This window comes from Equus caballus, chromosome 1 (genome assembly GCF_041296265.1).
Source record: "Equus caballus isolate H_3958 breed thoroughbred chromosome 1, TB-T2T, whole genome shotgun sequence".
Lineage (NCBI taxonomy): Eukaryota > Metazoa > Chordata > Mammalia > Perissodactyla > Equidae > Equus > Equus caballus.
This window is the reverse complement of record NC_091684.1, coordinates 12,620,649-12,647,751: the sequence shown is the minus strand read 5'-3', so window position 1 is coordinate 12,647,751 and position 27,103 is coordinate 12,620,649. Positions and strand designations below refer to the sequence as shown.

The window sequence follows — 27,103 nt, the reverse complement described above, 5'->3', positions numbered from 1 at the left end:
ACTAGTTTACAGTGAATATCAGTCATTTATTGAGTTTAGTATAATAAAGTAAAAGCAAAAATATAAAATAAGTGTCTAAACTTTTGCAGAGTCACTAGGGAGGAAAAGCAGAGGTGACTGTGGAGTTACTTCTCCTCGTGGTGCCCCTAGAGTATTAGATCATAGGTTCAACGTCATCAAAACTTGTGGAATTTAGAAATCACTTGATTATTATGAAGATCTGTTAATTGAAAAGTTTAGTAGTTCTTTATGTATTTTCTCAGTATTAGAAGATATTGTGGAATAGATGATAATTGTAAACAAGTGTAATGTATTTGTCTAGAGTAGTTTTGCAAAACGCTTCTGGCTTTATTCAGTAAGTAAGCTAAAATTGGAACTTGCCTGGCATTTTTATATCTATTGTTATTGTTGTTTTATTAGTATTTCTGCATTCTGTTGCTTTGTATGAATCCATTAATCCTTTTAAGTCATGTGCAGTGAGAAAGTATTTGTCCAACCAATTACACTGTTCACTTTTCTTAACTTAGAAAAACATTTTAAAGACTGAAACGTTACTTTCTCAAGAATGGCCATGTCCCTTCCAAGTTAAATTTTAGACAGACTACCTGAGACCATAAAAAGCTTTAGGAATAACAGTAACTACAAACCATAATTACGGTGATAAGAGAAATAGTAATCGTGTGCTTACATTGTGCCAGGTAGTGTCCTGTTTTACGTATGTCTTCTCGTTTAATCTCTGACAGATGTGCTATTATTCCCTCGTCAAAAGAGGAAAAACACAGATTCAGTGTGGGGAGGCAATTTGTAAGTGCATGGGGCAAAGCCAGGGCCTTTTGAACTCAGAATCCAAGTCAGCCACCACTTCACCATCCTTTTATGATTTATTTAACGTAAAAACCAAAATCTTTGTGAAGAAAAATAGAAAAATCTGGCTAATGAGTTGCCTTTTTGAGGACTGGCTGTGATAAACATTTCGGATCTCAAAAAGTATAATTCTATGTGTAAAAAAGCTGAGGGAATTGCTTCTTCATATTTCATGTGTATTGACTCAGGTTTTGAAGCCTTTCTGTGAAAATCTATCCCTGGATTTAGGTAGGATTTTAGAGCACATGAGAATAGGCCCAGTTTTGATAAGAAGGAAGACTGAGAAATTCAGTCTTTTTTAACACATAGCTTGGGTCCCTTTTATAAAAGGTAAATTTTGTAAAATAATTAAAATCTTGAGAAAAGACGTGTTGGAAAGATCTGGAACTCCCACTAGATGAATGCTCTTCTGTTACGTCATCTTGATAGGTACAAGTAACGGTTCTGTTCTGGTGTACCATCTCACCAGTGGGCTGCTGCATAAGGAGTTAAGCATCCACTCCTGTGAAGTCAAGTGAGTATGTCATTGTGTCATTGAGATCACATGCAGAATACAGAAAAAAGTTCTCGTAGACTTTTCCACACTGAATGCTATGCACTGGTGATTGTTTGACTGAAAACTTTGAAAAATCAATATTCATGTCCATCTAATGGCTATGCTAATCAAAATGAGTCCTAATAGTTTGCTTTGTAAAAGATGTTATGCAGTGGAGAATTTTTTCATTTATTGCTGCATCTTATTTGTTTCTCCTAAGGTCCAGGCTATTTTCCTACTGGAAATCACTGTTTTCCCTTGTCCAGATTTATTTAGTTTGTTTTCCGTTTTTATAAAGATCCATCAGTAAGATTGCTCATGAAAAATTTGAATAGTCATTTTAATTGTTAATTAATCTCATTTATTTCTTTGTTTAAACACCATCAGAAAAGGACCAAAACTGTATAGCATTTATTCTTTCATTTTGAGATGTGATCTGTTTTATGAGTGCTGTGTATGCAGAAATATCTGAGGGAGGGCTAAAATGACAGAAGAATGCCTCTTCCTTTCTATTTTAAAGTGCATACATATCTGCTCTGTGGCATTATTTTGCTGATCGTATAGCTGTTTTCCTTTTTTTGTCCTAGCAATGACGGATTGTAAAGTTACACATGTATCATATAAACTTACTAAATTGCCAGTGTTTTTTTGATGATCTTTTAACAAAAGTATAAGAAAGGCCATTTTCTGTCCTCTGTACGTTGTATAAGAATAGGTCTCGCGTATATGTTAAAATTCTTAGTGAACACATTATTCTGAGTAAATGCGTTTTCTGAATGGAGAAGAGTTAACCCTTTAAGTATCACAACTGTGGATTGTGATGAAAGTTTCTGAAAAGGTTACAGTGAGTTATTCTCTCAAGTGCATTGTTTGGTGGTGCAGCCTGGGTGACTGTTTATCGCCACCTGATGCTGTGCCCTCCAGTACCTCCCTAAACACGTTTACATGGGGTGGTAATATCTTCAAAGCGTTAGGCTTTTAGGATGCAGCGACATAGATATCCAGACCCTTTCAGATTGTTATTCATCTTCTTTCTCTTCTTCCAGTAGCCCCTGCTGCCAATGCTGGTATCTTCTCTCTCTTTCTTTCCTGCCTACACCCTTCTCTTGACATTTCTTTTCACCACTTCCACACTTTTGTGAGTAGTGTTTCCTTTTATGGCTAACACCAGCCAATCAGAACTCTTCATTTAACGAGTACTTGTTCTAAAGTTACATTAAGTATTATTACTTTGCATGCATTTCACTGATCCTCACTAAAACTCTTGTGGTAGGCACTATAATTATTCCCAATTTACAGAAGAAGAAACTGAGTATTATAATCTGTGAAAAGGTAGATGGAATTCAATCTAGGCCTTTCAGGCTTCAGAGCTGAGCTCTTATACTTATGGTATATGTGTTAGATCTCCAGTTAAAAAATGCACATCGATTAGTAGGAAACATATTGGGAATAAGACAAAAATGTGGATTGAACCAGGATTTATACTAAGAATTTGATACGTGCTTCTGGAAAGTCAAGCACGTGTGCATTTTTTCCTGAACACTACAATCTTCAATAAAGGTACAATGGCTAGTTTATCAGCAAGGTATTCGTTTTAAGTAAGATTTGTTATCCTGGATCAGTCAGATCGTAGATGTCAGTAAATACATGACTTACACATCCTATGATAATGTTTGTTATTGAGTAACACTGAAATTTATAAAGTGTTACTTGAGATACCAAATAATCTGAGGGATCTGCTACACAGACAGGTTGGTGTTGTGAATGATCACACAGATATGCTCCTTTTTTTAATGTGAATCTTCCCTCCTAATTGCCATTTTGAAGATAATTCAGGTTTCATATCCAGTGATGGTGCCCAAGAGGATGCTGAAATCCTGCTGGTTTTGTGTTTCAATTAACGCAGTTATAGAATTACAATTAAAAGCCATTATAAAAATTTCACAGATGTGTTATAAAAATTGCTGAACTTCTTAGCAATAAACCCAGTACATTCTAGATATTCATATGCAAATTAAAGGCCAACTTTTAGAAAGTTGTTTTTCTACCTTGTACTAAATGTGTTTTTTAAAACCACTTTATCTTAAGCACTTGAACCTTATGCATACACATAGCCAGGGGCTGCCTAACTGGATAGTTGCGACTGTGTGGTTTTTTAAAACTGTGATGTTTAACCAGTTATGCTTTACAAATATGTATTGAGCGTCTTCTGTATGCCTGCAAACAGACAACATCTTTGAGTCTTATAATCCAGTGGAAGATACCTAGAAGTAAGCAAGTGGTACATGTAGGTTTTCTTAGATTGTTAGTTTGCGTCTTTGTCCAATAGGCTAAATTTATAATTATATAACCCACTATGATTTTCAATGTCAAAAACTATTATAACAGTAGTTTATATGCACATCAGAACATTGCCTCAGTATTACTTTGAGCAAATTGAGTGATTTGTGGAAAATAAAATGATCTCTGTTTTGTCCATCTGTAAATTTGCAGAAGTTAGTTTCATATAATCGTAGAACTTGAAAGCCTTTGAGAAAGTGTGTGCTTCCCTCAGCCACCTAGTGTTGAGAAGTAGCCTCTGTAGCATCCCAGTGGAGGTCCACAGGCCCACGTGGGAAACTGTAAGAGTCAGAACCTCCGATGCCTGCTGATAGATTCTGAGGTTGCTGTTGTCCGATAGGTAGGAATCCTAAGAACAATCCTAGGTCGAGTTGGAAAATGAGCTGCAGTTCTTACGACATTTTTATAGAGCTCCGTGTATACTCAAACCTAGACGGTAGTTTTCTAACTCTGGGAACATTGTGGTACTCAGCTGTGTTTGACAAGAGTTTTCGTTCATTTCTTTTCAGAACTAATCCTCTCCTTATCTAATCTACTTTAAAGTTCAACTTAATTTTTATTTTATTCAGTTGATCAGTAGGATTTGGATATATAAGGTGCTGCTGGAATCTGCTCAAAGGCAGCATGCTTGTAGTGCTCAATTGCAAATAAGCAGCCATCCCGTGTTCTGTGATGCCCTGGACATCTTGTAAACGGTGGGGAAAGCACTGCTCTGCATATGTATTGCACTAATAACCGCAAGGAGGAGTGCTAGGCTTTTCTTGGACATCATTCGTTTACTCTAACGGAATTTGCGGAGTGCCTGTCATGTCCTGGAGAGACATGAATGACATGGTACCTCCCTTCGACGAGGATACAGTCTAGTGAGTGTTTCTCAGCCAGTCACACTATTTCCTCAGTTGTTCAGGCTTTCAGGCAAAACCCTGTTTGCCCTTTGGGTCTCAGCTTTAATGGTTTTCCAGGAAGCCCTGCCTGGCCCCTGAGATCAGATTCTGTGTGGCTCTTACAAGCTCCTCTTGAACTCGGCGCCACTCTCTTTTGTAGTCAGTAATACAGAATGCACTTGTGTAAATGTCTCTTTTCTATTAGATCATAAACTCCTGAAGGACAGCAGATACAGGCATCCCATTCACAACTGTATTTCCAGTGTCTAGCAGGGTCACTGCCACATACTGGGTTCTTGGTAGCACAGTCGTTAGCCTATACTGGGTACTTAGATTTATTTTAAAAAATAATGAATAAAGAATGGGAGGACTGCAATTCTTAACATCCAGAGATAGTGGCATTACTATACTGGAGCATAAGTATAAGTAGTTCAGATTGCCAGCAATAAGACTTGGAGAGTGTCTCTTAAGGTTTGTGTGGGTAAACATTTCACTGAAGCTACCAGACTTACATAGAGAGCAGAATAAGTCCAAAATGATTCTTCTCTCCTTTTCATTCTAAACAGAAAACTTAATGAGTATTGTTACAGGTCAGGGAAAAGAAAGAGAAACAAGAGACAAAGGGACTTTTCCAGTGAATAATTAACCAAATTATATTGTATTCCCTATAAGTATGGTTTGAGGTTAGTGAATGAAGAGGCCTCATGAGGAAAATAGGGCTGGAGTTAGATCTTGAAATAAGAGTAATAATGGCAGTGATGGTAATTGTTAATACATATAGCACTGACCATGTGCCAGGCCTTCTTTATGCACTCAGTGTTGTTATTTCTGCACAACAGATGTGGAAACTGAGATGGAGAGAAAACATTGAGCTAGTAAGTGCTGGAGCCAGAACTTGAACTCAAATGGTACTTGAAAAGGGGGGGAGGGAGGGCATTCCAGGCATGGAAATTCTCAAGAGTACTAAGTTTTAAGCAGCCTAATCTGAGTGTTTCAACACAACTTTACATTTAAAGAATTATAAACTTTGATAACTACAGCAGTTCCGTGTTGTCATAAATAGAATTTTCAGTTCTCTTGGGATTATCTTTGCCCCTCTGAGAAAGACAAGTAGGTGGATACACAGGGGTCAATGAGGAAGAGTACTCCAGTTAAAATAGCAGACAAGGTTCAGATGAGAGAGCTAAGTTTGGTCAGGTAGGATGAGGCAAATGGTTGGGTGGCCTTGAAAGTCACAGAGAAGTTTAGTTGTGATGTAGGAAGCCATTGTACCTTCTTGGACAAGTGAGAGACATATTCAGAGTAGTATTTAATGCTAAATCTAGCAATAGCATTCCAATTGAAGTAGAAGTGGATAAACTAGATCAGGCGTCAGCAAACATTTTCTGTAAAGGACCAGATGGTAAATATTTTAGGCTTTGCAGGCCATAAAATTTCTGTCAAAACTGCTCAACTCTGCCATTGTCTCATGAAAGCAGCCATAGACAATATGTTGTTAAAAATGGTTGTCTCATAAAGGCTGATGTGCAATTGTAATAGAGAACAAAGGTTAGACTTCCCTTCCAGCCAACCTGTATTACCTTGTAAGCAACGTAAGGTAATAGTAGAGTGTTTCTCACTTCTTCCTTTCCTGACTGATGAGTCCGCTTGTCCTGTGTCCCCCCTCTCTTCCATTCTCTGCAAGCCATGATGGTGAACACTCCCCAGTTATGTTAGTGGGAAAAAATGTGGACCCACCTACTCTCCGTCTTGCATAAAGGAGACTCCCAGGGCGTTAGGTTGGTAGGTTGCTGTCTTGTTGTACGTGTCTTTCTCTCTGCAATTTTTCTTCTCTGCTTTTCCCTAATCAATATACATACCATTTGGATCTTTCAGCCACTTCCAGATCTAACAGCTCAGTTCATATGTTTGCTTCAGGAATTTCTGCTTCCTAACCAACTAGGAATTTTGATAAAATTTCTAAGTGTACTCAGTTTTATGTAGTCTACTCAGAATATTTTTATACCTCTAGTTTTTAAGCAGTGGAATTCTTGGAGACTACTGCGATGTGACTTTCTCCTTTGCCAGATTTTAATAGCTTTTTTTCTTTTGGTGAGGAAGATTGGCCCTGAGCTAACACCTGTTGCCATTCTTCCTCTTTTTGCTTGAGGAAGATTGTCCCTGAGCTAACATCTGCGCCAGTCTCCCTCTGTTTTGTATGTGGGTCACTGCCCCATCATGGCCTGATGGTCCATGCCTGGGATCTGAACCTGCGAACCCGAGGCCACTGAAGCAGAGTGCATGAACTTAACCACTATACCACAGGGCCAGCCCCTTTAATAGTTACTTTAATGTTGCTGTGAATCCTAATAACTAAACTATCTTGCCGTTAAATTTGGAGATAAAGTTTTAATTAGAAATAATTTCATATAATTTGGAAATGTATAGTAATATAGTCTCAAATAAAAGGTCATTAATATTATTTCTTAGTTAACTTGTATAATAAAATTTAGGTCTTAGGAAAAACTTATTTTTCAAATAAATTTTTCAAACAAAAAAGGGTATTAGATTAATCTGTTTAATTTCTCATTATAGGGGTATTGAATGGACGAGTTTAACTGGTTTTCTTTCTTTTGCTACCTCAACACCAAACAATATGGGATTAGTGAGAAATGAACTTCAGCTGGTTGATCTCCCAACAGGTTTGTGTATTTAGACTATGAAAAGATTTACAGTGTTGGTCATATTGATCAAAGATGTTGCTATTTATAAAACATGTTCCAAAGTACTTTCTCTCACCTTGGCCTTTTTTCTTTGTTTTATGTTTGTATATACATTTTTTTGTAGTTCTATAATAATTGTCCTGGAAAAGATTCATCGTTGTTTGTAAGGAAATTGTGTTAACTCAAGTGCAAGGTAAAAAGGAGTGCCATTAGCCTGAACAGACAGATATATGAACTAATATGATGCCAGCTCTACTTTTAAGTACATTTTTGTAGATGTGAAAGATGACATGAGTGCAGCCGTATTAAAATAGAGCCAGAGCAGCTGTTTCAGAGGAATTGCCTTGCGTGTCTTATTTTCTTTATCTTCCAAACTGGACCAAACTGCCAACATTCCAAGTCAGTAAGGACAAGAATATCCTGTCTGTAAGGACTGCTGGAACTAGGCTTTGCTGATGTCCTGATCACTAACCAATCAATGAAGGACAAGTCTAGCCCTTTGCCTGCTGATGGAACCTCAGGCCAGTCTGTACAGCGCCAACCTAGCCTGACCTTGTCTGGCACCAAGGAACTCTCCTTTAATAGGACTCACCTCGTCCTCACTTCCTCCTGTAAAACCCTCTCCTGTCATTGGGTCGCTGTTTGGGTTTCTGCCTGAATCAGCGCTCCCTGAATTGCAATTCTTTGATCCCAGAAAATCACTTTACTTCTTAAACTAGTTTCTGTTTTTGTAGGATGACATAGATAACCAAAAGTACAGTTTTAAAATAAATCTTTGTAGTTAGACTTCATTAAGTTCTCTTTAAAAATTTTCACTTTTGTAGGAAAGCCTTAAAAAACATAGGTAAGGATTGTTTTCAAATGCACGAATTTAAAATTTTTGATGGTCTCTGGCTGACTGAATAGGGAAACTTAATTGGGAGTTAAAGACTTTACAATGGGAAACATTCCAGTGAAGTAACTTTTGAAAAATTGTTGAAAACATACAACCCAATGAGTTTCGAAATGAAGATCTTGAAAATAGAATAAGGTGAGGGTTTCAAATTATTTTATAACGCACGCAGTGATTTTAAATAGATCTTTTTAACAAAATTCTTGTGGGTTTCTTTAAAATGATGTAGCGGTTGAATATATGTAAATGTTTTAACCAATAAGATATATGTGTGTGTGTGTACATGTATGTGTAATAAATCAAGTATATAGTTACTTCCTTTTATTCTCAGTATATATTTCCAAGATGTAGTTGTTCTTACTTATCAGAGTACGTTACTGAATCTCAAGGAGTCAGCCCCACCTTTAATCCAGTATCGCTCTATTCTCATTGGAAGTGACCTGCCCAGTGATCCCCAGATTCCCAATTTGCCAACAAACTGGCACTGGTCTCTCTAGTTTCCTGGTAGCCCAGGAATGGAATGCCGTTCTCTAGTATCATTCACCAAAAAAATACCTGCTCATGTTTTCTAATCAGCTTAAGTGCAGGACTGTTAGATAACTTAAAATCTCTCTTTCACAGATTTATTTTTGAAGAACAATTTTCTAAGTGATAGTTACTGGCTTCCTTAAGTGGGACACTTAAGTTCATTGATTATAGACTTTTATAGCCTGGTCTTCTAAGGAAGGCAGCAGGCTCGCAGAGTTTGGGAAGGATGCGGGGTGTTTGGCAAATAGTAATAGTGGGAGCCCATTTGATGGCGTTGAGGAGCAGGGAGGCAAGCAGGCGTTCACTTGTCTTTGGATTGAATATGTCCTCTCTTTTGTTTAGTGCAATTAAAAACCTAGGAGGAGATATTAAAATATACTTGTTCAAACATAAGGTAGAATTTGCATTTTTTAAATTACATAAAACCATTTGGCTTCTTTGGTGGTTAATTGATTCTTATCATTCCCTTATTTCAGTTTGTAGAGACTTTTTGATAGGAACATGTCAAAATATTTCAGTTGAGTATTTTGCACATGGGAAAAGAAATCTTAAATACCTATTTAAAGACTGGTTTCCCCACTAGTCAATATTTGTAAGTATGGGATGTTTATCTTACTTTAAATATACCAGTAGTTTTTTCAATTACTTTACTGTAAATGTATTAAAACGTTAGAAATTGGTATTTCTGAATTTCTAAAATTAAATTATTTGAAAGAAACCACAGAAGGAATGCAAGAAACTGCAAAAAATGAGAATATTTTTATAAAATAAATATTTGAATGTAAGTAATAAATTATTGGTCTTTAACTTGTAATAACTTTTGAGAATACTTTTTGAATTTAGATTATTAGGAAGCTTAGAAGCAGATGGAAGAATGAACAGGAGAATGGAAGGTAGCACTAATCAGATTACACTAGTATAGCTTCTTGTTTCTTCCGTGTGTTATGTGCTGTTTTCACTTTTCTTTAATATTTGCAATTAAAGGTAGAAGCATTGCTTTTCGAGGTGAACGAGGCAATGATGAACCACCCATTGAAATGATTAAAGTTTCTCATTTGAAGTAAGTGTTAACCTAAAAATATCTGTGTTGTTATCACAGTGGAATCTCAGGGATTTTTATATATATATATATATATATATTTAAGGAAGTGAGAATATACTAGAATGCATATAGAATTTCTTTGTGATAGCACATGCAGCGGTATCAAAATATTTTAATCACAAAATTAAGTTGCTTTTCCTTTTAATTCTCTACTTCTAAAAAGATGGAGTAACTTTTGTATGAATCTTAACATTTCATTGGATTGGTAAAACCTGTAACCCCATATTGTTCCGTTATAGCTATATTGATGTTCTCTGATGAAGTTCTTATGCATTACTACCTCAACATGGGTTTATTGAAAGAACTCATTTTTTTTACTTGTAATTTAGACCCATTTTAATTCCAGTAAGTTTTTGAGTTTTTTGTCTCAAGGAAAAATACATGTAAAACAGGATTATTAAAAATAGATACTGAATGAAAACCAATAAAAAGAACAAAGACAAAAGGAGAAAATCTCTAAAATAGTTTTCAAAATTGCTTTAGCTTTTCTATGGTCTTTGCATTTCCATATAAATTTTAGAATCAGCTTATCAGTTTTACCAAAAGAGCTTCCTGGGATTTTGATTGGGATTGCATTGAATCCATAAGTCAATATGGGAAGAATTGACACCTTAACACGTTTTGTGATTCATGAACATGGTGTATCTCTCTACTTATTTAGGTCTTTTTAAATTTCTTTCAGTAATATTTTGTAGTTTTCAGTGTATAGGTCCTGCACATCATTTGTTAATTATTTTTTGTTTTTCCTTTGATGCTATAATAAATGACTTTTTAAAAATTTCAATTTCTAATTATTCATTATTTGTATACTGAAATAGTTAATTTTTTTCCCCCCTGAGGAAGATTAGCCCTGAGCTAACATCTGCCAATCCTCCTCTTTTTTCTGAGGAAGACTGGCCCTGAGCTAACATCTGTGTGACGCCTACCACAGCATGGCTTACCATGTGGTGCAGTGTCCACACCGGGATCTGAACCGGCGAACTCCAGGCCACCAAAATGGAACGTGCCCACTTAACCACTGTGCCACCGGGCCGGCCCCTGAGATAGTTAATTTTTTGACATTGACCTTGCCACTATGCTAAACTTAGTTGTCAGTTCTAGTAGCATTTCTGTTGATTCCATAGGATTTTCTATATAGACAAATTATGTTGTTTGCCAGTAAAGACACTTCTCTATCTTTCTTTTCTGGTCTGTGGACCTTTGCTTTTTCCCTTGGTTTGCTGCACTGACTGACCTCCAGTACAATGTTTAATAGAAGTGATGAGAACTGACATCTTTGCTCTGTTAATGATCTTAGGGAGAATGCATTCAGTCTTTCAACATTAAATATGTTAGTTGTAGAGTTTTTGTAGATGCCCTTTATCAGATTGAGAAAGTTTTCCATTCCTAGTTTGCTGAAACTTTGTATCATTGAATAGGTAGTGAATTTTGTCAGATACTTTTTCTGCATCTATGGACATAATCGTATGGTGTGTTTTTGTTTTGTTCTTTAAGTTGGCTAATATGGTGAATTACATTGATTGATTTTTCAAATATTAAACTAACTTTACATTCCTGGGATAAATTCCACTTGGTCATGATGTATTACTGAATTTGATTTACTAATATTTTGCTGTTACTGGGTTTGATTTGCTAATGTTTTATTAAGGATTTTTGCATCAATGTTCAAGAAAGATAGTGGTCTAGTTTTTGTGTAATATCTTTGTCTGGTTTTAGAATCAGGGTAATGTTGACCTTGTAAAATGAGTTGTGAAATATTTCCTTCTCTTTTTTCTGTGTGCATTTGTATAGAATTGATATTATTTCTTCCTTAGATAGGAAGAATTCACCAGGGAATCCATCTGGGCCTAGAATTTTCTTTGTGGAAAAGTTTTTAAATACAAATTCAATTTCTCATAGATATAGAGCTATTTAGGGTAGTTTTTTTTTTCAGTGAGCTTTGGTAATTGGTATTTTTCAGGTAACCTGTCCATTTCATTGAAGTTGTTGAATTTATTGATGTAAACTTGTTCATAATATTCTTATTCTTTCATTATTGGTGTGATCTGAGTGATGTCTCTTTGATTCTTGATATCAGTAAATTACGTCAATTTCATTGATCTTTTCAAAGAAAATCCTTTGGTTTCTTTGATTTTTCTCTATGGTTTTCTATTTTCTGTTTCATTAACTGGCATGAGGATCTTTTTTTTTCTTGATTACTTTGGGCTTACTATGTTATTTTTCTAGTTTCTTGAGGTAGAACCTTAGATGATTAAATTCAGATCTTTAACATTTAATATAAGCATTTAATACTATGTAAGCACTAATTTTCCTGTACCCTACAATTTTTGATATGATGTTTCATTTTAGTGCAATTTATAATATTTTAAAATTTCCATGGGATATTTATAGGTACACTGTTTAATTTCAGAATATTTAGGGGATTTTTCCAGATATCTTTCTGTTTATTTCTAGTTTCTGTTAGGGTCAGAGAGCATATTTTATGTATTTCAATTCTTTTAAATTTAAGGTGATTGTTATATGGCCCAGAATATGGTTTCTCTTAGTGAGTGTTCCATGGTACTTGAAAAGATTGTGTACTCTGCTGTTGTTGATCAGAATATTCCATAAATGTTAGTTCAAGTTGGTTGATAGTTACTCAAGTCTTTTATATTCTTACCGGTTTTCTGCCTGCTTTTCTATCTGTTACTGAGAGATGAGTGTTGAACTCTCTAACTTTAATTGTGGGTTTATTTCTCTTGAAGAACTGAAGTTCTTGCTTTGGGTATTTTAAAGCTCTGTTATTAGATACATACATATTTAGTAATATTATGTCCTTTTGATTAATCGGCTGCTTTATCAATGTGAAATATCCTCTTAGTTTTTGGTAATATTCTTTATTCAGAAGTAAATCTGGTTTGTCTGATTAGTATAGTCACTCCAGCTTTCTTTTGATTACTGTTTGCATGGTATATCGTTTTCCAACCTTTTATTTGTAACTTATCTGTGTCTTTATATTTAAAGTTGATTTCTTATAGACAGCATATAATTGGGGCTTGTTTTTCTATTTGCTCTGACAATCTTTGCTTTAATGGCAGCATTTATATTCATATTTAATATGGCTTATGTTTAAATCTACCATCTTGCTGGTTATTTTCTATTTTTTTCATTTAAATGACTTAATAAAGATAGTTCTTAGTTTATCAGTCTTAATTTCTAATATCCAAAATACCAGTTGTTGTAACCCACGTAAACAGAAGTTCTTTGAGGGTGGCCCTCAATAATTTTTTAAAATGTCAAAGACTCTTAAGACTTAAAAAGTTTGACAATTGCTCAGGTAACTATTTGGACTCCAGTCTCCTCTATTTCCAGTCAGTCTTGACTCTACACATGCCTGCTAAAGTAATACATCTAAAACAACTGACCACAGTATCCCCCCTACTTCAGAGCTCAGTGATCCACTATTCTCTGCAGAGTAAATCTCTGTATACCCTCACCTGGCATTTTAGGGTGTCTCAGGTCTTTATAATGCCGTCTGGAATTCACATTTTAATCTTTCTTATGATGATTTCTCTCACATACTCTGCATTTCAGGTAGCATGTTCCCCCAAACATGCTCTGTCCTTTCCTGTCTTTTGCCATTTGTCACATTTGTAATTCTGCTTAGAATGCCATTTCCCTATTTTCAGAATTAATCTCCTTTTTCGTAATGGGTCTTTGTAGCATTTACCAGATTCTGTCTTATATTAGTTATTTACGTACATGCCTTTATATTAGATGTAATAAAAAATATGATGTATTGCGTTTGTATAATCCATCATGGTTTATAAAATTATGTGTGCTGCCCCTTTTTTGTTGTTGTTGTCCTTATAGCATTTAGTGAAGTGGGTAAGACAGGTGTTATTAACACCATTTTAAAGGCAAGTAGAATAAAATTCAAAAGGTTACATGGTTTGTCTGAGACCATGTAATTATCCAGTGGCAGACTTGGTCCTGAGCAGGAGAACCTGAGTCCTTTGATACAATGAGTACAGGAATCTTTCTGCTCTGTTGCATTTCCTCAATGTCAGCCTGACAGAAGCTTTACTTACTTTTTTATTCAATTTTTACTGTAACCTACATACCAATCCATTGAGATTGTAGTATTCTCATGTCATGTATGAGAAAATTGAGCCTCAGTGGGGTTACAGTAAGCTGTGTCACTAGGATGTGAACTTGCACCTTTTCTCATTCTTCTCAGCGAGGCCGCTTGCCTAGTTACAGCTCTGTGGCGCTCAGAGGTTGTCTGAGGCCTTTACCTTCTTATGACTATTGATCATGAGGATTAAATGTTAGTGTAAATTGTCCGTGTTTAGAATTGTCATTTGAGTTTTCTGATTCACTGAACTTTTTCATTTGTACTACTTATGGTGAATATCTTGCAAAGGGGGCTTATTTAGTAATTTTGTTTATTTTAGGCAGTATTTGGCAGTTGTATTCAAAGATAAACCTCTGGAATTATGGGACGTCAGGACTTGTACCCTTCTTAGAGAAATGTCCAAAAACTTCCCTGCGGTGACCGCTTTGGTAAGTTACAGTTGGAGAGCTGAATAGTTTATTTAGATGTGTGTGTGCTGAATATTGTTCTCTAGCTTGAACTGAAATCATTACTGCCGTGTATTTTCTTGTTAAAAATGTGTGTTCACAGAAGATGATCTAAGTAAATAGAGATAACTCTTATTTTTTTGGATGGGTTAAGCTAATATTACATTAGTGCAATTCCAGTTAGAATTTCATTTAGATATTTTGAGGAATGTGATATATATATTCTAAAATGTTTATGAAAGAATAAAGGTCATAATAGCTAAGTCAGCCTTGAAGAAAGGAGTGATGTAGGGGGTGGGCGTGGGGCCGTCCCCCTTGATACAGTATCTTTTACAAAGCCAGAGAAACAAAAGCAATGTCTTCTTGGCCCAAGAACAGGAAATGGACCCGCATCATAAGGAGTTCATTAACATATCCATGAACATTTGGGAACTTACTGTGTAGTAAAGGAGCACACAAACCCAAGGGGAAGGACAGACTGCTTAGTAGACAGTATCAGGAAAACTGTCTCACTTTATGGAGAAAAATACTGGATCTCTCCCTAGTACCATACTCACAGGTGGGCCCCATAGGATTAAAGACCTATGTGTAAAACGGTAAAGCTATAAAATTAATATAGTCAAACATAAAAGAATATTTTTGTGTTCTGGGGGCAGGAGAGGACGTCAGAAGTTCATGCCACAAGGCAAAAAAATAACTCATTTAATTACATCAATTGATGCTTTCCTTTCAATGAAGGGCAACAATGTCAACATTAAATATAGAAGACAAGTTGGAAAAAGAAACTTTCTGGGGCCTACCCCGTGGTCGAGTGGTTACGTTTGTGCACCCCACTTCAGCGGCCCAGGATTTCACTGGTTGGGATCCTGGGTGCAGACATAGCACCGCTCATCAGGTCCTGTTGAGGCAGCGTCCCACATAGCACAGCCAGAGGCGTTCACAACTAGAACATACAACTGTGTACCAGGGGGCTTTGGGGAGAAGGAAAAGAAAAGATTGGCAACAGATGTTAGTGCAGGTGCCAATCTTGAAAGAAAAAAAAAAAAGCTTTCCAATGTCTAAAACTGACAAGGGACTAATTAATCCCCCTAGGGGATTAGTATTATGGGAACTCCTGCACGTAAACAGTGAAAAGAACAAGAACCCCAGTGGAAGGATGGACAAACTATGTGAGCTGTTAATGAATGTCAGAGAAACCTGAAAGGCCAACAAGCATATGAAGAAATACTCAAATTCATCAGTTTTTAGAGATGTGCAAAGTAAAATAACTGTGATACACCTTTTAGACTAACAACAATGGGAAGGCGAGATAGCTTTAGATATGGGTGTAATATGGGCTGTAGGAATTCTTATGCATGGCTGGGAGGAATGTGGACCACTGAAGCCATCCTGCAGAGCAAGCTAACAGCACTTAGGCAAACACAGACATCCTCTGTGCTCCAGCTCTTCAACTCCTGGTCATGAAGGAACTTTTGTGAGGATATTGACTGCAGTGTCACTTGTCATGATGAGAGTTTGGAGGCAATCTTGGAGTCCTTTGCTGATAGAACAGACAGACTAAAAATTGGTGGATGCATCTGTGGAATATTATTATACAGCATGCAGAAACGACAGAGATAGGACTTAAATACATTGTGCTGAGTGAAAAGAGCTAAAAACAGGATGAGATATAGAACACATTTATGTAAATATGTAACATATTTATGTAAATTACAGATGCATGCATGTAAAATAACTACGTGCTAAGAATTTGTATATACTAGAGGATATTACATTGAGTGCGTTAGAATAGGTGGGAATATAAAATCGTAAATAAAACGAGGTTTGAGGTGGACCTATGGATGGTAATGGGCCATGATTAGAGGAATGTGATTATCTTACCCTATGCACCTAAGGGGGAGTGGGTGGAGGTAGGGAACAGGAGATAGCATAATTGAATTTATTATTTTCATTTTGTACAAAAAGAAAGCATGAAAAGGTTAGACCTTTTAGAAGTTTGCCATTAAACTCTTCTACCTTAAGCTCTAATTAAAGATCAGAGGTAGAAGGAGGTAGAGGTAGATTATTAAAATCCTCTCCCTTAAGCTTTAATTAAAATGCATTCATTCAGCCTTTCTATAAATAGATAAAACCTAAGAACAAATTGTGAATTCGTGTGTAGTAATAATAAGTGGTGCTTGGCAATAGCGAATATGCTCAGCTGTTCTGGAAAGATTCTTTGACAGAAGGAAACACCATTTCTAGGAGTGTCCATCTTTGCTTCACAGGAGTGGTCACCATCTCACAACTTGAAGAGCCTGAGAAAGAAACAACTGGCCACCCGAGAGGCCATGGCTCGCCAGACGGTGGTCTCAGATACGGAGCTGAGCATCATTGAGTCATCTGTGATCAGGTGCAGTGTGCTGTTTTCCTGCCACTGTCGTTTGTAATATCTTTGTCATGGTTAGGAATGTGACAAGTGTCATCCAAAGGCGTCTCTACTAGCAAGTTTCACCTTGCTTTTGAACATATTTTATTTGGTCTTTCAGTACAGACCCAGATTACTGAAGAGTTAGTTTTATTATTGGAATGCTCAGTGCAGTTAATCACTTACACAGTAATATCCACACATCAGTGTCCGCTGGTGAGTATGTTCCTTCTCAGTGCCCTTCTATTCTATAACCTTCAGCCTTTAAGATTCAAGTACACATGGCATGAACATACAGATAGATCGTATTTTCATTTATGTACACCAAAGAAAATATACTAAGAATTCTAAATTTATGTACTGTCTCCATCTCCATCCCCACCAATTTTACCAATATAAAACCTCAGAGAGAATGATGTGTCAAAGTAAGGCCTCTCTTCTCCTGAGGACTGTTCTGTAGCAGAAACAGCAGAGGTTTCTTTTACATGTCTGAAGTCTGAATCACTTTGTTCCTCTGTACAGGGTAAATGTTCTCTGGTAGTATGACTATTTGGGAGTAATGTGTGTTTTCCTGTCACTAGCTGGGCAAAGATTAGTTACAGGCTTTTTTTTTTTAATGATTTTGGACCTCCTGTTAGTGCATGTCATTTTGGACGAGTTAATTAATTATGGGTGTCTCGCTAGGGAAAAGAAATACCTTTATCTTACTTGTCTCTATCCCACAGCTTGTTGCAGGAGGCAGAAAGTAAATCTGAACTCAGTCAGAACATCTCTGCCCGGGAACATTTTGTGTTTACTGATAATGACGGCCAAGTTTATCATCTCACTGTTGAAGGGAACTCCGTGAAAGATAGCGCTCGGATTCCGCCAGACGTGAGTCCAACCCTCCATTAAATCTGCTTTGAGTCCTCATCGAAGATTTTCTTGCTTCCATGTCTAGTGAAGCTGTAGTGAAGTTGGAAAGCTATTTCAGAAAAGTTTAATGTAAATAAACTTTACTGTTTTAAGGAGATATCATTGATTAAACTTGTTCCATACCGCTAGAGAATAGCATTATCACTACTTTGATTAAGTACTTACCATTTGCTACTCATTTTTGTCTCCATAATAATCCATGAGTAATTATTTCCGTTTTATCTGTGACATAACTGAGAGAGAATAAGTGACTTTCCCAAAGTGACCCAGCTTAGCGACATGGCAGTTTTAAACTCAGGTCTGTCTGTCTGACTCCGCTGTTTCTCCTCGTTCCATTTCAGGCATTACCTTGAAGGATTTGCCTTACAACTTCGTATTATTTTTAGGTTATAGTAGGTTGTAAGTGTAGTAGTATTATTACTATTTACGTATATGTATCCTTCTCATGGCCTTGTGGAATCCTCTAACTAAGGTTTTGTGATTAATAATTTGGGTCAGCATGTATCTCACAGGTTGTTTTTAATGGGTGGATTAAGAAAATGTTTTTAACTAATACAACTGTAATGGTTAAGTGGAGGCATGAGTTGATTTCTTAAAATACATGTATTTATTTAAAATTGCTGTTTAAAAATGAAGTGTTTTAGTCGAATGCCAACCCCCACATTTACAGGTGGCTCAGGGGTCTCATGAGGTTGCAGTCAGGATGTTGGCTGGGGCAAGAGGGTCCACTTCTGAGATGGCTCCCTCACAGGGCTCCTGCAGATTAATGCCGGTTGATGAGAGGCCTCAGTTCTTCCTCATGTGGACTTCTCCATAGGGCTGTCTGAGTGTCCTCACGCCATGGCAGCTGGCTGGCCCCAGAACGAGTGATCCAAGAGAGCGCAAAGAGCACAAGAGCAATGTCTTAGGACCTTGTTCAGGAAGTCACACTCCATCATTTCTGCAGTGTGCTACCGGTTCACATGTCAGCCCTGTTTGTTGTGGGAGATGATCACCAAGGGACATGAATACCAAAAGGCAGACTCAGTGGGGGCCTCTTAGAGGCAGCTACCACATCTTCCTTATTAACAACAATAGAGGAGAATTGAGGGCGTCCAAACAGCCTTCTCTACTAAAAGCAGAAACTCACGTGTGAAAGTGCTTCTCACACTGTCATTTCCTTTTTACTATTATATAGAACGTGTTGTATCTGAGACTTAGTAATTTCTATTTTGAACTATCTCTAATATTGCCAAACATTTTCACTAGTTTGAAAGATGAAAAAAATAATACAAATGTGAAAGATTGATATTTGGTAGTTATGTTAGGAAAAGTAACCTAACTTTAAGTGTGGAAAGAAAAACTGTAGTTAAAGAATGCAGGCATCAGAGTTGCAGTATAATGTAGCTGACTTTGGAAAATCAGTTGACTTTCTTAGTAACATATGTAGCTCCTCCTTTAGAACCCCAGGGAAGGTCCCATCCAAGCCCTTCCACTGCCACTCGCCAACAGCTCAGTCTCTTTGTTTTCTAATCACTTCACATTTGAGATTAGAATGTAGAAATAATAATTTTGGAGATGCCAGTTCCCCACCACCTCCCCCAAGTTAAAAACTTTTGGACATTAGACTTGAGTTTTCCTTTTTATAAGTGCTTCTTTCAGGATGATAATTACGCCACACAGCTTTTAAGATTCTGTCCCTTTTTGTGGAGGCCTGAAGTCAGGATATAGTAAGTCTGTTCTGCCTGCCCGATCCTTTTATTTACTGCAGCTAGAAGCAGCTTCCTCAAGGAAAGACCCGCCAAGTAAGGACCCAGCCTCCAATGAAATTATGTTTTAGAGCGGATTATACTTAGAGAAAGGGAATTGAGCATCTGCTATATAATACACGAGGAACTGGTTTTGGTTCATTATTTTAATGTTTTGTAATTAAAATATGTTCTAGGTACTATAATGTAGAATTTAGGCAGAGGTTTTGTTTGCTTATTTTAATCCAATATTTATCTTACCCTCTTTCCAAATGTAAAGTATTAAACATTTGTCTTAAGTTGAAACTTTCTGTCTGAAATTTGGCTCCAGATCTATAAAGTGTATAAAGTGATAAAAAGAAGAGAAAAGCTTGGCACATTTTAAATTATGTTGGCATGGCGAGTCTGTAGTTGACTACCTTTATCCAAACACTGGAGCAGTGGGAGAGAAGGAGTCTCTCTGCCTTGCTGCCAGCCTGACTTCTCATTGTTCGAGCATCATGTTTTACACCCGGGCAACACATCAGTGTCAACTAATAATACTCTGTAAGGTTTTCATCTTACGTTATTTCTCTTGGTATTATTTGGAGCCACAAAGCAAGTGTGTGCCACATCCTCTGAAAGCACCCTGGGATCTCCCTATGGCTTGGATCCCATTAACAAAGTCTTACGTAGAAAGGTCTAGATTGTTTAATTGTACAGTTGTGTTACATCACATGTATTCAAAGCTAGTAATACTGATTTCTAGGCTAATTTAAACTTCAATATTCTAATTTTTAGAAGTTAGAAAGTAAGACTATAAAATGTAAAAATTTTCAAGACTAAAAAGTAAATTTAAAGGCAAATTCCTAATTAAACGTTCTGTTAATATAGTCAGGAGAATAGAAATAAAAATTGGAGCGTAGCTCCATATTGTACAGAATTCTATTTATTGAACGTAACTGTCTAAGTTTTTACTTACTGAATTCATTAAAATACTCATTTTTCATCCAGTTTTTTCTTGACTGCCAACCTGGATTTATGCAGTATTTGGTGTGTATGCCAGTCTATTGATAGTCAATTTGGCAAACCCTTGGAGCTTTCCCACTCCTGACTACAGATACCGTGAGAACTAAACATGAGAATTTTTGTATTGTTCTATAAATGCAAAAAGAAGATTTCTTCTTAATAAGTGGAGAAGTAATTGAGCAGTAATATTATTTAATAGCTAATATGTATTGACTATTTACTGTGTGGCAGACATCATCTTAAGGCCTTTACCTGGGTAAATTTATTAACACTAATAGGAACTCTCAAGTTTCATGAGCTTACTCAACTTTATTGATGATAAATCCAAGATGCAGAAAGATGAAGTAAACATGCCTCAAATCACACAACATACTAAGTAATAAGCTCAGATTCCAGCCCAGGCAGCTGACCCCGAGCACTGGCTTCTCACTCTGTGCCGTTGTTAGAGCCAGAAGCTCCTGTCTTCCCCACGTAGTTCTTACAATAGTGGTTCATTCTTTATATTCTAACTTCTTTTCAGAGCTTTCTGTGAATTCAGATTGCACAGATGCCTTTAATATACAGTGTCTCTTCACCTTCTTTATTCCAGAAGGTACCAGGGAAGCTCTGGATCCTCCATCCATAGAAAAATTACTGCACAATTAGTTATAAAACGGCTTTGAGTTTTCCCCAGAGTAGATTTAGTTATCCTTTTGCAGTGAGACAGAAGTTGGAGACAAGAGCTCTCTGGAAAACGTTTCCTTTCCTTCTCTTTTTTTCTTCCTTTAATTTTCTTTTCTGTAAGGTAAAAGACATCCCTTCCTTCTAAATGTAGTTCAGGCAACTTAACATCTATCAAATCAAAATCTCCTGTTTCTTTGTAGTTGAAATTGTTAGTGCTAGGTAGCTCTTTTAGTGTCCATCTGTTAGTGTGTGATGGCATCCATACTAAAGCAAAACCATTTATAATTAAGTTTTATTAAAATATCTTTACTGCTTCATCACAGTTATTAAGTAAAAATATTTCTCTGTTATGTACCAAGTAGTGAAATTTAGATGCATTTGTTGCTGTTATTTTCTAGGGAAGTATGGGTAGTATTACCTGCATTGCTTGGAAAGGTGATACATTGGTTCTTGGAGATATGGACGGAAATTTAAATTTTTGGGATTTGAAAGGCAGAGTATCCAGGTATGAGTCAAAAGTGCAACCTTGTTAATTTGGTTAAAAAGAATTAACCTCTTGATATGGTTCTGTGGGAGACTTGTGGGTTGGTAATAAGCAGAATCACTAAACATGGCCAGTGTAGCTTGGACAAGTTCAGCGTGTCACTGAACTTGGGAGGAAGGGCCTTGACCCAAGCTCCGGATCATTCATAGAACACCTTATCTGCAGGTGGCCCACACAGAAGCACTGGGACATCATTCCAGCTGTTGTTAAAAGGCAGATCCTGTCTGTCAGATGTAGCCCCTTTTCCAGAAAGTAAAGTGGTTCTCCTATCACCAGACCTTGTCAAAAAGGGGAATAGAAAGAGACATTGGACATGGTTTCTGGTGACAAGATACCACGCTACTTCACATTGGTGTTTTGGTTTTTGTTTATTTGTTCTCAGAGGGATACCTACACACCGAAGTTGGGTGAGGAAGATTCGTTTTGCTCCTGGTAAAGGAAACCAAAAATTAATAGCAATGTACAATGATGGAGCTGAAGTGTGGGATACTAAAGAGGTAGGCCCAGCTCCACGAGGGTACACTGCAGTGAAGCTGCTGCTCACAGGAACTATATATTTCTTTCTTCCTTCTGATTTAGAAATGAAAACTATATAATGGGTTTGTCAAGCTTCTTAAAACAATTTTCTTTTTTAAAAATTTTTCCTTTATAATAATTCTGTTCTAAATAAAGGTGACAGCCCAGCAGATTGTTTTTTAATGTTCTCACTATCTTTGAGTCCCTTAAAATGCAGTCTGCATGTGGAGGATAGATTACCAAAGACTGTTCAGTTTTAAACTTGCACTGGGCCTTTGCCACAGGCACTGTCTTTCCTTGACCATTTAATCCAGAATGATAAACATCTTCCTTTTCTTTCTGAAAGTGACAACCAAATTCACTCTTGAAGGTTCAGATGGTGAGCAGTTTAAGAAGCGGGAGAAATGTGACCTTTCGGATATTGGACGTGGACTGGTGTACGTCAGATAAAGTGATCTTGGCATCAGATGATGGGTGTATCAGAGTCCTGGAGATGTCCATGAAGTCTACGTGTTTCAGAATGGACGAGCAAGAGTTAACTGGTATGGAATTCTAATGAAAGGGTGCTTTGAAACCTGGCTTTATTTTGCGCATGCTACTGTCTTCTGGGAGATAGAGCTGCTTCTGTTTCATTTCAATCTTACTTTCTAAGAATCTGAGTTTTAGAAAATCTGTTAGCTTAAAGCTTGAGTGTTTTTACTGCTGAGAAGCCAGACTCCTTTGTAACTGCAGACGTCAGTCATTCCGCACTCTGGTTTGGCAAGTGCCCGTTCTTTGACCCTTTTCTGAGTGCTTTGTCAAAAGATCAAAGATGTTTACATTTACAAAAATGACTTATTCAGAATTCAGGAGAACTCATCAGAGGACATGAATCTAGTGGTAAGGTTCTGCTGGCTTTTTAATAATGAGCCTTATATCTTTTGCAACTATATATCATTGAAAAATCACTTTGGAGAGTGTTCCGAATATCCTGAACTTTGATGTCTATCTTATGACTTGTTAAATGGCCAGTCAAAATAAAATGAGATGGTCGTGCCTTTTACCCTTTTTTGTATGGTTGTCTCGAGATTCCTTTTTACCAGACTGAAAAATATTTTAGTAAAAATAACCCCGTAAGTGACTTTAAAAAAAGAATGAGGAGATTGTGAATGCACTCATCTCTCAGTTTGAAAGGCAGCTTTTGTCTGATGAAATGCAGTGTTCATCCTTGGAGGCTGCTTTGGGATGGAGACAGACACCCTGATCCTAACTGAAGCAAAGCAGGAAACTTCCCACGTTCAGTATTCTCCAAGACTACCTTTGGTACATGCTCCAGCCTGTCTGATCTGTAACAAATTTCATAAGAGACTTGTTTTGGTCATTTACTGAATTTCAGTGTGCAATTGTCAGTTCTGGCAATTGTCTGTACCTTTTCTGTGGAGTCAAACTTTGGCACATTCAGAGACAGTAGTGTTTTGAAAAACCTGCCCTTTCATGTTGGGTTCATGCTTGAGGCACAATGAAGTTGCTGCTGATGCTGGCCGGGCCACCTTTAACTTATGCTAGGTGTGCTTTCATTTTTGTCACTGCCCCACCCCTGCTGCTGTATTCATGTCCCACCATTTCTTACTGTGTAACTCTGACTGCCATCTGCTGAGGGCAGGAGTTGGGCATTGCATTCCTGTGTCTCTCCTGGAGACATTTGCCAGCTCTGCAGCAGTAGCAAGGCCTCCTCCCTGAGAAGGACAGCATTGATTCAATTTTAAACCTAAAGGTATTGAGGAAATTGAGGGAACTTCAAGAATGATTTTTCTTTTTATTTAGTTACAGTTCTAGGTAAAGAGATGTGCAAATATAATCTAAATGTTTGAAAAGTTTTTCTTTCACTTTTAATTTAAAATTTGAATCTAAAAACCCCCAAGCCAAGGTAGCTTGTTCTTAAATTAAACTGACTGCAGAATTGGAGCTCATCATTAACCCATGTTTGATACCGTGCTTGAACATCTGAACCTGCAGCCAGATTTTAGATTGCATTTTTCTTTTAAAGCTTTGCTAACATTAAAAAGAAAACAAAAATCATTCCTATCCAGTCTCTAGTGGTGCAGCCTCAGCCAGTAAGGAAAAAATTTTTAAATAGTAATGGGGAAAGGTCAATAAAATTGTGCATACATTTCACAAATTGAACTTGAAACTCAGAACAACACTCAGTAAATGTTAAAGAATAAAAACTGGTGATAGTGTAAATATGGAATTAGGAAAAAGAGATTGTGTTTACCTCTAAATACATGCTGATTTAGTCCTGGAAAAAGTATATTTGATATAATACATTTCTATTCTTGGGAATTAGAGATGTATTTTGGACTTAGTGATGTGGGATAAAAATAAAATCATTGTAGGTCACATACGTTGACATAGTCAATATATTTTCTTCAGTCCTCCTTGATAACAAGTGGAAAATGTCATAAAATACTGATTCAAGTCTATTTTCTTAGAACAGCTTAGATAGTCCCCTTCCACCCTGCCCCCCATTCACATTTCTCACCCCCCCCCCCCCCAGTAAAGGGGGAGGGCAGACAAACGTAGAAGACTGGCTCCCTTGTTTTTGAGTTGGAGAACCCTTCTTGCCTGCTCCCTTATTTTCAGGGGCATAAAATGGCATTAAAAAAATCTTAATGTTTTTTTTTAGTAGCGTCTAAAAGGAATTCAAGAGTATGAGACTTGTTTAATAACATTCTAGTATGATGCAGTTTCCTCACACTTTAAATAGCATCAGCATCGTGTCAGAGACTGTTCAACCTAACTTCCTCCCCAGCTGTTTGGGCCACTGCTGAACACATTTTTCCTCAGTGAGCACATATAGAAAGAAGCTTTCTAAAATCAGATACATACACGAACCTCTCCTCTATGTCTGCCTCAGTTTTCCATGGTCATTTCCAAGAGTTTTCATTTGGGACATTTGAAAAAGTTGTCATAACTTATGAGTATGCAGAGGTCCAGGGATGCTAAACAACATGCAAAGCATGGAACAATCTGGACAAGGAAGAATTTGTCCTGCCCGGGGGCCGGCCCCGTGGCCAAGTGGTTAAGTTTGCGCGCTCCGCTGCAGGCGGCCCAGTGTTTCATCAGTTCGAATCCTGGGTGCAGACATGGCACCGCTCATCGAGCCACTCTGAGGTGGCATCCCACGTGCCACAACTAGAAGGACCCACAACTAAGAATATATACAACTATGTACTGGGGGGCTTTGGGGAGAAAAAGGAAAAAAAAAAAAATTTTGTTCTGCCCAAAAAGTCAATAGGGTCCCTTGTCTCTCTTTGTCCCCGCTCATTGCATCACAGTCAACAAAATCACCAGAGCTGAGTCCTCTCCTTCCCCAATTGCCTGCTCCCCTTGACATTGGCTCCCTCCAAGTGGCGGAGTCACTTTTCTGCTTTTCTTCTTGGCTCTTCAGTTTCTAATTTCCTGCATTGCTGTCAGATAGGCAGCTAACACCTGGGCATGATTAACACCTCAGATAGCATAGCCCAGACTAAGCAGAATGTGTCTAAGAGAAGTAGCGATGATGCCAACTGCCTTTTCATTCTAATTGTGTAATTTTCCAGAAGTGAATGAGCTCTTGTAGGTGAGTTTCTCCAGCTGTGAGATGATCGCCTGTTACTCTTTCATGGCTAATCTTTGCTCTGGAGAAGAAACTTTTAAATTCATTAAAGGGTAGGAAGTAATAGAGTTTACTTTCAATTTGTTAAATGCTCATCGGTATGCTATCAACAATATTTTGCTTTGGAGAAATAACACATATTTGTTTTTAAAAATCAGACATTTCCCTCAGTTTACTCAGACTTAGTAAATGTTGTCTTGCTCACATTACATAAAAACCCTGGAGTGCTGCTTTCTAGGAAGATTCTCTTGTGTCTTTTCATTGTCCGTTGATTAAGAAACTACCACGTAGCATAGAAACTTTCTTGAACCATTCTGAGTTTAATTTGTACTGCTAACGTTTTGTTCTCTGACATGTACTATTTCCAAACATTTTGTGACCTAATGCCAGCAGCTACTACAGTCTGAAAGTGAAAGGGGCTGACTTGAAAATATGAGGATCATATGGTTGGCCATCTGTTAGGGATGAATAGAAACAAAGAACTTAGGTAGACTAACCACCTTTATCCCTTCCGGGGCTGATTTAATAGTTCTGCAGGTAGGTAGAAAAGCCTCACTCTTGACAGGTACTTCATGCCTTCCTTTACAACCTAGGTACAAAAGAAAAGATAAATTTGACTAAATGGAAAAAATTTTTTCTAAAAAAACTTTCATTGCAAAAGAGACTATAAGCAAAACAAAATACAAATGATAGGGAGAAAATATTTTGTAAGTCATTAACAGACTGTCCAAAAGAGAGAAAAAGATATACAAATAGCCCTTAAACATATGAAAAGATGCTCAACTTTATCCACAATAAGAAAAATTCAAATTAAAACCATGGTAAAGTGCTTGCTTCAGCAGCACACAGTAAAATTGGAACGATACAGAGAAGATTAGATGGCCCCTGTGTGAGGATGACATGCAAATTCATGCAGTGTTCCATATCTTTGAGAAGTCACTGTAGACAAAGGAGGCCAGAAAAGCCTTCTGGGAAAGCCAGAGCAGCAGGAGGCTTGCAAAGATTTGCTTAAAATTTCACCAAGCAGTACACTTCAGATTTGTGTGGTGTGCTGTCTCCCTTCTCTGCCTCCTTTTCTCCACAGCACTTCACACCATCTGACATCCTATACGTTTCATTTACCCATCTTGTTTTGCTCCCCAAATAGAACTGTACGCTCCACAAGGCTGAGATTTGGGGTTGTTTTGTTCATTGCTGTATCTCCAGAGCCTGGAACATAGTAGGTGTTGATAAATGGTTGTTGAATGATTGAGTGAAAAAAACCCTACACTGAGAA

General features: G+C 37.2%; 1 protein-coding gene and 1 non-coding gene across 4 annotated transcripts in view; both read left to right on the top strand.

Moving 5' to 3' along the window:
• The window catches only part of WDR11 (WD repeat domain 11), a 57,425-nt gene that overhangs the window by 19,031 nt on the left and 11,291 nt on the right, over positions 1 to 27,103 (top strand). For all 3 annotated transcript variants that reach the window (XR_011436211.1, XM_070259686.1, XM_070259691.1), the window contains 9 exons: positions 1,294 to 1,378; positions 7,198 to 7,304; positions 9,730 to 9,805; positions 14,284 to 14,392; positions 16,678 to 16,802; positions 17,543 to 17,690; positions 21,529 to 21,635; positions 22,057 to 22,171; positions 22,561 to 22,732. Coding sequence is in view for 2 of the 3 variants with exons in the window: in XM_070259686.1 (XP_070115787.1) it covers positions 1,294 to 1,378; positions 7,198 to 7,304; positions 9,730 to 9,805; positions 14,284 to 14,392; positions 16,678 to 16,802; positions 17,543 to 17,690; positions 21,529 to 21,635; positions 22,057 to 22,171; positions 22,561 to 22,732 (1,044 nt within the window). In the remaining variant the exon portion in view is untranslated. The remainder of the gene's footprint in view (positions 1 to 1,293; positions 1,379 to 7,197; positions 7,305 to 9,729; positions 9,806 to 14,283; positions 14,393 to 16,677; positions 16,803 to 17,542; positions 17,691 to 21,528; positions 21,636 to 22,056; positions 22,172 to 22,560; positions 22,733 to 27,103) is intronic.
• On the top strand, positions 26,656 to 26,757 carry LOC111769851 (U6 spliceosomal RNA). Its single transcript, XR_002802674.1, has one exon. It is a non-coding gene; the product is annotated as a U6 spliceosomal RNA (small nuclear RNA).